Below are 13,106 nucleotides of genomic sequence, written 5' to 3'. Positions count from 1 at the left end.
CCCCGTAACAGTGGCCACTCTCCGAATCTCCTGGTTTGGTTCCCCTCCCTTGCCTCTCCGCAGGGGCCTGGCCCACCTTGACCACTCTCTTAGGCACCTGGCCTGACACCGGGGTGGGGCACATGGTCATTAAAGCCACCGAGGGAGTGAAAGGGCCAGTAGACAAAAAAGCATGTCCTCCTCTCCAACGTCCTGATGGTCTACAGCCCTGCCTGTCCGCCTCTGGGCTTCTTCCTCCACCCCCTCATCCTTCCACTGTGCCAATTGCACCTCCCCAGAGCCAGCTCTGACCAGGGATGCAGTGTCACAGTTCCTCGCACACATGGTCCACGTTCAGGGCCACCATTTGACCTCATCTCCTCGTAACCGGGCCATCCACCCAGAGTTCTGTGAGCAGCTCAAGATCAGATGAGAGAAGCTGACTGAGTAACAATTCCTGGAGAGCTGTCTGCTCAACCGTTTATCCAAACAGGACAAGGTAAGATTCTTTAAAAATGACCATGACACTGCTGAACTTTCTAAGCCCTTTATCTACGTTAAGATGACTTAAAATGGGCCGAATCTCCCCATTTGATCTCAGTGAGACGGAGAAGGATATGTCGCTGTCCTGGCAGCCGGTGAAATGCACTAAAGCCTTCGAGGGCAGGCAGACAAAGGCAGAGCTCGCAGAGGCCACTGGAGCACAGGACTCAGACTGGCAGAGTCCCTGGTGTTACTGAGTCACAGAGGGAGAGCACCTAGGGTCCTGCCAGAGCAATGTGGGGACCAGGCTCCCCACCCGGCTCACGCCCCACCACACTCTCCCCAAATTTTTGGGGTTTTAATTGAGGTAAAACTCACACATCACCTGCACCCTTGTCACGTACACAGTTCAGTGGTATTTAGCACATTCGCGAGGATGTGCAACCACCACTGAGTCATCGATCTTCCGAATGGTGACAGACTTCATTGTGCAATATCAGAACACAGCACTCGTTGCTATCACCACCAATGTCATCAGAAAAGTCATGGAACGCTACAAAGCGGTCAAGCTCACGGGGGAGATACAGACTCGCCTAAATTCTAATTTTCACCTGAGACCTCGAATTTTACCATTAGCAACAGATACTGTCAGTTCTCTTTGAAGCGGTAGGCTCCCTGGGTGAGTCTGTGAGACGATTTGGTTCTGCGTCGCTAAGGCGTGTCGCGGTCGTTCCTGCAAGTGAACGCATGCTCTGTGGGAATTGCAGCTGGCTCAGCTCGCAGCGCAAACCTGGCACACGTGCCCTCCCTCCAGACATCCTGCGCACCTCCCGTTTGTCTCCAAAACATGAAAAAGACAGAATTCAAGAGTTGAGATTTAATACAATTCATGTTCGTTGTTGCCTCATCAAGGACTGTCTCAGAGGAAGCCATGTTTCTTTGGCTGCGTGTGTGAGCATAAAGGATGTGGTGATCGTGAGTGCAGCTTGGGGTCCAGCGCAGGCAGCAGTATTTTCACCACACTGATTCTGTCCCATCCGTGTGAAAGTCAACTTGTGAACAAGGCAAATGACGTCTAAGTGGTTTTGACATCATAGACCTTGAGGGTTCTGCCAACCACACTTGGAGAACTGCTAGATTCAATACTTTCCCACCCCAGGTCATGGGAGTGAGCTCTCTGTTTTGCCAGAGAAGAAACTGGAGACTCAGGGACATTAATGTGGTACCTAGACACAAGGCCAGTTCCAGTGCCCCCTTGAGACCCTGCCCTTGTCCACATGCTTCGGGGCCTTGCTCCTCTGTCTCTAACACAGTGGGAATTTGAGTGACCATCCTGGCCCCGGCCCCCGTCTCCACACAGGGCCAGGCAGGGAGCTCCTGATCCTTGAAGTATTCAGCCCAGTGGGAGCTGCAGCCCCCACCCCACACACATCCAGTGCTCTGTTCTCTGCACCCCAGACCTCCCTAGTTCACCTCCAGGGGCCTGGGTCCCCTTCCCAGGAGGTGGCCTTCACCAGCTGGGGTCCTCAGATACCCAAGTCACCTAGATGGCTCCTGACAGCCTACTGAATGATGGCCCACCAAGTGGGTGAAGCCCATACACCAGGAACACTTCATAGTTTACCACACGCGTTTCATCCTTCTTCATCCTCAGGACCCCTGTGGGGATCGTCAAAGTGGGAAATGAGAGACGGAGGTGCAGAGAGGCCCTGGAACCACTCCCCTCCCCGAGCATGGCTCCCAACACCCCCCGTGCTCCCCCCACCTCCCCAGCCTTTCCTCCCCTGCCCAGGCTCTAAGTCAGGGAGCCAGAGACAAATGTGTAGGAAAAGGCCGTGGTTTCATTCAGGCCATTGCAATAAGGAGAGCTCCATGGATCTGAAGGCCACATGTTCTGTCAGGTGGTTTTGCCCTGGGCTTGCACGGGAAGTAGACAGGTGACAGGTAATCTGCGGGTAATAGGTGGATAGACTGCAAGTGATAGGTGGGTAGTTTGCAGGTGACAGATGGGTGCTTTGCAGGTGACAAGTGGGTGGTCTACAAGTAGGCTTGTTTTGCAATGGGGGAGAGTCAGGGTCGGCAAAGTGGGAAATGTTTTTCTCTGCATCTAGCTAGTTTCAGGGGGACAAACAGCTCTAACCTCAGCTAATCAACTGAGGCAAAGAACTGGGAGCTAGAGGGTGGGGGTCTGGCCGGGTCACAGGTAACGCAGCAGGTAATCTGAGGCTGGAGTCTCAGCTCAGTCATTTGAGGAAGGGGTTCTTTGCAGTAAGCAGTCTCTCAGGATATTTGGAAAACAAAAGGGTTGTGAGGGCTTCTTCCCTATGCCTGTCTTCTGGGAGCACAGGCTCAGGTAAAGTCCAAGAAAGCTCAGAGGGGACCACACACAGCAGCGTTTCAGCCATGTCCAAAGGAAGCACTCTGCAGCTTAAGCTCCAACTCTGTACCAGAAAGCACACAGTCCCACGTCTTTTCCTCCATCCTCATGGCTGTCTCTGGCGGGAGGACATGGAGACCCCGTCAGGATTCGCAGATCTGCCTGTGCCGGCACCGGGCCCTGTCTCCTTTGCCACATCCCACAGGGCATTTACCCTGAGGCTTCGGTTCAGCCCCAGGTTGAGCCACACATGCTCGCTGGAGAGCAGAAGCAGAGGCAGTGAGCTCCAGCGGCACTTAGTAAGTTTTCTTTTTTCATTTGCAGGGGAATAGGGGATGCACACATTAACTGACTTCCTGCTTTCCATCTATGTCCTGGATAAGGGACAGTAAAACAGTTAACCTCCCTATTGATGAATAGTAAAGGAACTGTTCAGACAGCATGACTGACGTTGGACTGGCCTCTCAATGCCGATGACCAGACCTCAACACGAACAGACCATCAGGGGCCGAAGGAGATGCCTTTGTCCACTGCACTCAGCCACGAGGTCACAGCGTGGGTGCCCTTCCTGCAGCAAGGCCCCGAATCTTCCCATCCTCCCCTGTCCATCCCTCAGCCCCTGTAGAATCACAGCTGGGTGGCCCAGCTTTCAGGATGCCTCTCTGCCCCTGCTCACCTTCACTCTCGCCTCCTTCCACCCTACACAGGTGCCCTGCTGCCAAGGTTGCACTCAGGCCACCTCTGGAAAACTCAGACCCACTCCCAAACAAGTCTCCACCGAAAAATCTGCTTTTAATGACCATTGCAGGGGCCCAAGAGGAAAATAATCTCAAGAGGAATAGGGATGGGGTCTGGGGACCCATGCTTTTGTCATGTCTAGCTCTGGGGTCAGGAGCTCTCAATCAGCTCACCCAGAGGGGAATAGGTGACTATGCCTGAGGGTCAGAGTGGGCCCCGTGAGCCTGGGCTTGCGCAGTTTGGGAGCCAGGGAGCTCAGAAATGACTTCCTGTTTCTGGTTAAGTCAAGCGCTCTACCCCATTTGTAACCCAGACACAGTCTCACTCAGGGAATCGGGACCAAGGACAGAACCCAAAAAGGAGAGAAACAGGAGTCCTATGTACTAGGTCATTCTTAGCACACATGAGCAGCAAAGTGGCCAATGATGGGGCAGCATGAAGTGTCTCTGGGTATCAGCCGGTAGAAGCTGGGTCCCCTTTTGATGTGGCACCAGGTGGCACTATCCACAGCTAGACTGATGGATGGATATTATCAAAGGCTGGAAGTACATTCCTTTAATACCCACCAGGACTTTTCCCCTGGAAAAAAAAAATGTTTAAAATAATAATGATGGATGTTCATAATTTTACACGGGTGACGGCTGGGGTCCTTTCAGCTTCTTCCTGTTTCTCACCTCTCCCACTTCCGGAGGAGGTGACAGAGCTTCGCACTTGAACTTCAACCACCTGACCCAGGATACTTTAATGCCCTAGTTTATGAAGAAAGCCACTGGGGACCCAGAGCTAAAAGTCATCGGCAACAGGGATGTGTCCCCCTCTTCTGGCCCTGCCAGCCACAGTGGACAGGGCAGACACCTGCGGGACCTAGCAGTTAGCAGACGGAGGGAGTGGAGACAGAGGGAGGGAGGCAGGGAGGGGCTGGGCAGCAGCGGGACACCCCTCAGACCTTGCTGAAATATGGCTCCTGTGGCTGGGGTGGAGGCGCAGCGGCCCGAAGGCAGGTGACTTCGCTCCTGCGGGTCTGCGTCTTCTGAGGCATCTCTTGGACCACGTCGTTGTAGCTGGTGGTGCTGAGGCAGGCTGCATGCCTCTGGGGCCCCTCTGCCCCGCACCTGCACAGTTGCCTGAAGGCCACGCGGAACCTGTGGGACATGAGGCTGTAGATGATGGGGTTGATGGCACTGTTTGTATAGACACAGGTGCGGCAGAAGAGAAGGACCCAGGGGTCCAGGACAGGCCGGGCCACAAAGGAGTTGAGTAGCACTAGCGTGCGGTAGGGCATCCATAGGACAGCAAAGAGCAGCACAACCACCACCAGCATCTTGGTGACCTGCGGGAAAGCGGGAGAGGGGAAGCCCCTGGGGCCCAGCGTACCCACGGCTGGTGGCCGAGCCAAGGCCACAGGAAGGTGCAGCCATAGCTGCTGCCTCAGGAAGTGTTTGCTGAGTAAGTGATGAGAATGTGAGTAAAATCACAACTTAAACGATCACTGCACATCCGCTGAGCATTGTGCTAATAAACACTTCCTATGCCGCCTCCAGGGGCTGACATTTGAAGCTGGGTCTGTTGATACGATCCTGAAATAGTTCCACATAGGGTGGTAAACAGTAACTTCCCTGAGCCCCCCAAGTGCATTCTGCCACCCAGACCTCTCAGATTCCCCCCAGGCCTCAGAACCCTGATGCTGCAGCGAGGCCCGAGTCGGATGCAGTGGTGGCTGACACCCCCCTCGCTCCCCTACCCTGGGTTCTTCCCACCTCAGGCAGGTGCTATTATCACCTCTGCTCTGGGGGTGAGGAAGTGGAGGCTCAGAGATCTGAGGGATCACACAGCACATGCCGCCCAGACCCAGCTGCTTCTGCAGCCCATCTGCGCCCATGGCAGTCTGATGGCTCTGCAGCCATGTCCCTTTGGGGGGACACTGTTCTGTTCTTTCAGCCCAGGCGTGCATCGCCAGACCCCCAAAAACAAACCTGTCAGGGAGACGGGAGGGCACAGGGGTTTTATAGCCCAAGGACAGTCTGTTAGGATCAAGGCTTCTTTGTGCCCATGTCTGAGGGAGGTGGTGTCATTGGGAAGGGGAAGGGGCATGTGTCCTGGCCACCTCAGAGGGCAGCCACCCGCCTCACCCATGCAGGGAGCTTCCTGGGTGCCCCAGAGCTGAGGGAAGGTCTCTGGATGTCCCCTCATTTGCTCTAATCCTGGCACCTCCCTGCCGCTGCCTCCAGGGTGCAGAGGCCGCAGGTGAGCGGGTGCTGGAGCAGGCATGCCTAAATTCGATCCCAGCTCCCCGTTTCCTAGTTGTGTGGCCCTGGGCAGCTCACTGAACCCCTGTGAGCCTCCCTTCCCCACGTGTAGCATCAGGAGAATAGCAGTCTCCTGCCCAGTATGGTGAGGAAGGGGGCACCCATGAAGTCATCACTCTCTCTGCCCCAGGAGCTTTGACTTTCTGTGTGTCCATAGCTTTGTGTCTGGGGCCATGCTCCACCCCACCTATGAGCAAAGGCCTTTGCCACTCCCGGTGCACCTGGCTCTATTCTCTGTCTCCGTCCCTTTCTCTCTCCTTATCTCTCCCTGTCTCTGTCTCTTTCGCTCCGTCTCTCTCGTCTCCCACCCTCTCTCTCCCTCCCTCCCTCCCTCCACTAGCATCCCTGTTGCTCATTCATAGGTGCCCTCTCTGCTCAGGTCTCTCCTTGCCTCAGTCTCTCTGAGCGCCCATCGTGGTTACACGTGGAAGCCTGTAAACACCTGTCTCAGACTCAGAAAATGTGGGGATCCTGCTGAAACCTGAGGCAGAGGCTGCCCCCCCACTCAGAATGCCCCGGACTTTTGTCCCTACTCCCACTGGTCAGAGCCAAGCCCTCCCAGCCCCCAGGCCTCTCTCCGTCCCCCCTCCCCTTGTTGATTCCCAGCGCCAGGCATTCTCGGGCCTCAGGCCTTTGTGCTGCTGCTTCCCCCACCTGGAATGCTTGGCGTGGATGTTTGCTTTGTGTGCTCCTTCGCCAACTTCAGATCTTTATTCAGTTGTCACCTCACAGTGAGGCCTTTCCCAACTTGCCCCTAAACGCCCTCTCCTCCCCGCTTCCTTTTTTTCCTCATTTGCAATCGTTCCTCTGATAGTCTTCTGTGTATCTCTGGTACTCATGGTGTGTTTCCACCTGCCATGAGCCCAGCCAGGTGGATGTCTATCTTGTCATGTTCTCCCCTGTGTCCCAGCACCTAGAACCATGACTGGCACATAGTAGGTGCTTGGTAGACACTTGTTGAGTGAATGAACAAATGCTGAGCTTGCGTCCTGTCTCTCTGCCTCTCTCTGTGTACCAATTCCTCCCACCCTCCAACACGTCACCTGCCACCCCCACCCAAACCTGGAGGAGACCTTGATTACCTGCTTCCTGGAAGACGGGAAGCTTTTGGGCCTGGGGCAGCTGCCCACCTTGCCCCCACCTGGCCCATGGGGATCTCCCTCCTTGGTTCCTGACTCCGGCCAGGCCTCGCTGCCCCCATGGTGGGTCAGGTGGGACCTGGAGCTCCGGAACAAGAGTGTCCCAATGAGCACATAGAGGACGGTGGTCACCAGCAGAGGCATGATGAAGAAGACAGTGAAGTCCAGCAGGTAGATGGGCAGGTAGAGGCTACGGGACACCTTGTAGCCACACTCCAGGCCCTGGCTCTCACTGACGTTGAGGTCCACCAGGAAGAGCCAGAGCAGGCAGTAGATGGACGTGCTCCCCCAGACGCCCGCGATGATTTGCTTGGCCCGAGCCACGGTGCACACGGTCTGTGCCCACATCGGATGGCAGATGGCGATGTACCTGCAGCCACAGGTCACCCAGTTGCCCCTGGGCCAGTGGGGTCACATGACCCACCCACCAGGGTGTGATTGGACCACAGTGGGGACATCTGACCCAGGTTAGCCAATCAGATTCCCTATCTGGGGAAACTGGAATGGGGACGCAATGGTTGAGCTGGTCCTTTCATGGGAAGAACTTGAAGGCCATGAAGATTTGGGGAGCCAGTTGGCCGTCCTGAAGCAATCAGGGGGTGCTGGCAGAGCAAAGAGAGCCAGTCTTGAAGGGGGAGGCGAGTGGGTACTCACCTCTCAAGGACGTTTGTCCCTGAGGCTCACCAGGTACGGCTGCATCTGCTGCAGCCCAGGGATCCCGGTGCCCTTCAAAAGCCTTTGGCCATGCACCAGTCCCAGTGGCTTTCCGGGTGCCCACCTCCAAAGCATGCTGACTGAAGCAGCCAACAATACTGCATGCCCCGCGTGGTCAGATTCACAGCCTGGACCCTCCACCCTGCAACACTCAGGTCACCAGGTCTATGCACGTGGCCAGGAGATGGAGGCCACTGGACCCCAGATGGGTACAGGTGCGGAGAGCTAGGACCAGGCCAGCATCTGTATGTCCGAGGGCCTCAGTTATGTCCTGATTCTGTGTGGCCCTTGGCCAACTTGCCCAAGGCTATGCATCTAGGATGTGGCAGAGCTGGATTTGAACCCATTCAATGGACTTCAGAGTCCATATTCTTAACCACGAGGTTAGAATATTTCTCAGGTGTTAAAATCAGAACTGGAAGAGACCCAAGAGATTGTCCGGTCCAAATGTCCACTTTCCAGATGAGAAACCAAGACCCAGAGGAATGCGGGGATTGCCTTGGCATCCCACAGTGAGTTAGCAACAGAGTTGAGATTAGAACCCTACTTCCTAATGCCTGCCCCCAGTGCCACGTTCTCCCAGGGTCCCACCCCAGCTCCCTTCTCCACTCAACTGAGCCTCAGTTTACCAAGGATTGCAGCCAGGAAATCATGGCCGTATTGCTTTGTGGTGAGGGAAATGGCGTGCAAGAGGAAGGCTGGGGGTACCTACCTCTCCACAGTGAATGCCAGGATGGAGCAGGAGGAAACATTGATGCCCAGATACTGCAAGTAGGTGATACCCAGGCAGCCAGCATGCCCGTAGACCCACTGCCCAGCCAAGCTGTCGGAGACATTGGGCAGCCCCGCGGCCACCAGCACAATGAGGTCAGCCAGTGCCAGGCTGACCAGGTAGCAATTGGTGGGTGTGTGCATGTCCCGCGTGGGTAGCACCACCAGGACCACCATGGCATTGCCCACGATGCCCACCAGGCACACCAGGAGCACCAGGAAGACCGAGACCATCCTGTACTCGATCGAGCCCAGGACGGCGGCCCCACACACCAGCGACACGTTGTTAGAGTTATCCAGCTCGCTCCCATTTTCCATGGTGGCTGAGCAGGTGCTGGAGGGAACAAGAAGAGGAAGCTCCAGGAGGTATCCAACACCAGTGGGGCATTTGCAGGACCCAGTGAACACCTGCCTCTCTTATGAGCCAGGCCCCCAGGTGTTGTGAAGTTATCTGCTAGGCCGGGCAAGGGGATAGAAGAGGGAATGCATGTTCTGGTCTCTGCCATTAATATTATTAGTGAGTCACACCCCTCTGCAAGTCTCAGTTTCCTGGTATGTAAATACAGATAACACTCCTACCTGACACACAAGACTGAGGGGGGTTTAACCAGGCAACATGTATGTCGAGCCCTTGGCCCAACACAACGTGAGTGCTATCAGCAGCCCTCTGTCATTAGGAAGTCACACCGCATCTCTAGACCTCAATGAGCTCATCTGTGAAATGGGGAGAATAGAAGTACCTACTTTTCAGGGATGTGGTGAGATTCTTGCAAAATGTCAAGGCATGAAAAGTTCTGGGCGTGAAGCTTGGTGAAGGTTCAGTGTCTGTTATTTAATGTTAATATTAAGGCTTTAATCTCCCTGAGCCTCGATTTCCCCATCTGTCAGTGGGGATAATGACAGTAGCTGGTAACAGGCTGGCAAACATCTCCTGTGCTGTAGAGAGGGAGTAAGATTGACACACTCAGGGTTAGTGGGTGCCCAGGCTCAGTTTCCTGGGAACAGAGTCAGAAGCCGATGACCGGCTCTTGCCCAGGAGCCCCCAGGCCTTGACCACGCAGACCCTTGCTCCACCTCCGTCTGGAAACAGATCCACAGACCCCTTTCCACATGTCATTGTTCAGAGGTGCCCCCCCTTCTCATACTCCTGAGAATGACAGCCAAAGAGGTCTATTGTAAACTGATAGAGCACTTGGGCAAACAGGTGAGGGCACAGGACACACACACACCACACACTCACACCACACACACATCAAACACACAGCACACCACACAATAGGTAACACTTACATACATACGAAACACGCCACACACAACACATACACGTGCCACAGACAACACACACACCACATACACACGATACACATCATACACCACACACATACCTCTACCCATTAACACATGTCAGCTCCCCTCAGAGCCCTGACTTGGTGTTGGAAGCCAGGAGTGTACAGAGCTGGCCCACAGCAGCCCCACCCTGCCTCCCCACCAGCCAGGCCGACCCCATGATGACCTGGAGCGGGCAGCAGATGCCCCTCTGTGCAGAGCCGGTTTCCGGGCCAGGTGCTCCATCCTCGCCTGCCCAGCCCGAGTGACCAACAGCCCTTACCATCCCTACAGCCTCCACTGCAGCCCCGACAGGGCAGGGACCAGGACACAGAATTGGGCAGGGCTGGGAGAGAAGTGGTGGTCCATGGGAGGCTGCCCACACACCTGCGCACACACATGCAACATAAACACAACACATACACATAACACCTACGCACACACAATGCATGCATGCATCAGACCCGCAACACATGCCTGCTCACATATGCTGCATGTGACACACATGCAACATGCATGCACATAACACACCTCTACACACATGCACACAATATACCTGCAACACACCTGCATACATGTGACATGCTCACACATTCAAGCACATACATATTCGCACACATGCAACAGTCACATCATATTCACACACACACACGTGCAGACACATGCTGCACACACCCTATAACTCTCCCCCACGTACACCAGTACACAGAAACACTGACACATGAGCACACGTACACACAAAAGCACTCATGAACTCAAACTCCCCTCCCCATCATACCCAACACACATGACCACACACACATACAAAACAGACCTCAACACACACATGTGCAGTGCACACTTCTCCATGGACACACACTTGCACTCACCGATGCACACACCCTATGTCCAAAATCCAGGGACCCAAGCGCACACATGCATATTAAATACACAACAGAAGCTCTCTCACACCCCACAGCGCAGGTATGTACTGTAAATATACACACACCCACACACCGTTCACTCTCCTAAGCCCACGTGCACAAGTTCACAGAGCACACTTTACACCCCTAAAGTCACAGATGCCTACATACACCCCAGGCCCTTCACTCTCCTGAAAATGAGCCTCCCTTTCTGCTTAGCTGAGGAGATGAGCACCCCAGGATCCCAGCGCAGCACTGCGACTCCCCAGAAGCCTCATTTCCCTTCCAGCTGTAGAGGCTGGCCACCCTGGGACTGAATCCAGAGTTCTCACAGCAGATCTTCCAGATGTGCAAGCCCCCCCTGCAGCCACCCCTGCCGCCTCGGCATCTCAGTGGGCCCCCCTCCGTCCCTCCCTCTTCTGCCTGCACAGTGGCACTTCTCCACAGAACATTCCACCAAGTGGGCAGCCAGGACCACTCTCTCCCAGCCCAGCCCCCAGGAGAAACCTGCAAGCACTACGAACTTACCCCGCAAAGAGCCTTCGTGCCTTCTTCCTCCTTCTTCCAGGAAAGACAGGGGAGCTGATCCCACACCTCAGCCAGTCCACGGACGAAGGCTTCTCATGCTGCAGGCTGCAATGCCGCGCACACACACATATGCGCAGACATACAGCCCCCCCAACTTCTCCCTGCTCTCTTATGCCCCTCCCCCTCCCCCTGCATGGCTGAACACTCCAACCCTGCGTCAGCTGATGCAGCTTACCCAGTAGGGAGACCTGTGAGAAGAAAGCCCAAAGCCTGCTGCCTCCCCTCCCATGCCCTGGGCACGGGCTCCCCAGGAATTCATCAGTCTGGGAAAGACACACACCCCCATCCCAGTAGCCAGCTGAGCCTTTAACAGCAGCTTGTCAGGAGGAGGCAGAGACCAGAGGGGAGGGCAGGGACCAGTCCCCTTCTCTGTGAGAGACCAGGCTGGGATTAACTGGGGATGCCCCGCTGTCTGGAATCTGAAGGTGACTCAGGTGTGGTGGCCACCCCCCTGAGGGCCTTTCACAGTGACCTGGAAAGGGAAGGAGGACATACTTGCTGAGCATCTCTTGTAGCACCTGCCAGAGGGGAAACTGAGGCTCGGAAGGGGAAGTGTCTGGCTCAGGTGAAGGAGTAGAACTGGGGCCCCAGTTCTGGAGCTTTTGGGGGGCAGGGGTACACAAGGCCCTTCTTGCTGAGACTGGGGCTTGCTGCTGTGCACTCCACGAGGGGCACGGTTCGCACTCCTCTTGGGAAGAGGATCCAGCTGAACATGGGACCACAGAGATGAGGTGAGGGGAGAGGGCTGAAGGGAAGAAAAAAGGGTCATGGAAGAAATGATATATGTGCCAGGCTGTGGTCCGTAATACCCCCAAACACTGCACCTAGATCCCCACTGGGGCTGCCAGGAATTCTGGGAAGGCTGCAACTCCACAAGCCATAGTCACACACAAGGCTCCGTTGTGCCCATTGGATGGTGGCTTTCTCCATCTCTCACTGTCCACTGCTGCCACCCCCAGTCCACCGCCCACTCCTCTGCTGCCCTCTCCTCCAGGAGGTCCTCTCGTGAATTCAGCCCCATGGACAGCTCCTGGGCTGCTGTCCTCCATCGCTGGTGCTGAAACCACCCTGCTACCTTCCATGCAACATTCCAGAAGAAGCCGCAGACTCTGGTGACCTTGAGAGAGAACGGAATCCAATTGTGTGGAATGGGGTTACAAAGCCATCCATGCCAAGACCCTCATCACATAGAAGTGAAAACGGAGGTCCAGAGAAGGAAAGCGGTTTGCCCAGAGTCACACAGCTAACAGAAATAATAATTGAAACTGGCAATGACAACTGAGATTCAGTGAGCCCTTTTACATGCAGGCACCATGCTGTCTATGTGGGGACTACCTCAGCCAATCCTCACAGCAGGCTGAAGAGTAGGAACCTTATTATTTTGCTCCCTTGTTAGAGGAGGAAGCTCATCTAGAAGCAGCAGAGTTGGGACTGGAACCTGTATCTTCAGCCTCATGCTGGGCCCTTCCTCTACTCCATTCCCCTCTCCCTTGATCTCAGGGGGGGGTTCCTCCTTCACAGGAGAGAGATGGCCAGTGCAGCAATAGCATCACTGCCCAGCTCCTATGTGGAAAGTGTTTTCACTCTGCCTTGAGTTCTCACACCCACTAACTCACCTATGGACAGACCACATTTCACAGATTTTCACATGTCCCCACTTTCTGCAAGCTCCTCCTGGAGTCAGCAGCCCCCCCCCCAACCACCAGCAGCAGCAGAGGAACCCTCAGTGGCACCTGCCATAACTGTAAAGCACAGTTACGCAGCTTTTGTTCATAGTAAGATA

General features: G+C 55.1%; 1 protein-coding gene across 2 annotated transcripts; it reads right to left on the bottom strand.

Annotated features, from left to right (window-relative positions):
* Positions 1 to 653: 653 nt before the first annotated feature.
* LOC109453131 (thyrotropin-releasing hormone receptor) lies at positions 654 to 11,428 on the bottom strand. 2 transcript variants are annotated; one of them, XM_019742635.2, is made up of 5 exons: positions 11,264 to 11,428; positions 8,449 to 8,841; positions 6,966 to 7,392; positions 4,524 to 4,907; positions 654 to 4,156 (listed from the first exon to the last, which is right to left on the bottom strand). In XM_019742635.2, exons 2-5 carry the CDS (start codon positions 8,823 to 8,825, stop codon positions 4,133 to 4,135), a joined length of 1,212 nt encoding a protein of 403 aa, XP_019598194.2. In that variant the 5' UTR covers positions 8,826 to 8,841; positions 11,264 to 11,428; the 3' UTR covers positions 654 to 4,132. The 2 variants fall into 2 exon arrangements, with proteins under 2 accessions (XP_019598194.2, XP_019598195.2); XM_019742636.2 differs by lacking the exon at positions 654 to 4,156 and having other exon boundaries at positions 4,386 to 4,907.
* Positions 11,429 to 13,106: the final 1,678 nt, after the last annotated feature.

The sequence above is a fragment of the Rhinolophus sinicus genome, linkage group LG11 (assembly GCF_036562045.2).
Source record: "Rhinolophus sinicus isolate RSC01 linkage group LG11, ASM3656204v1, whole genome shotgun sequence".
In the NCBI taxonomy this organism is placed as follows: Eukaryota; Metazoa; Chordata; class Mammalia; order Chiroptera; family Rhinolophidae; genus Rhinolophus; species Rhinolophus sinicus.
This window is presented reverse-complemented; position numbering and strand designations above follow the sequence as displayed.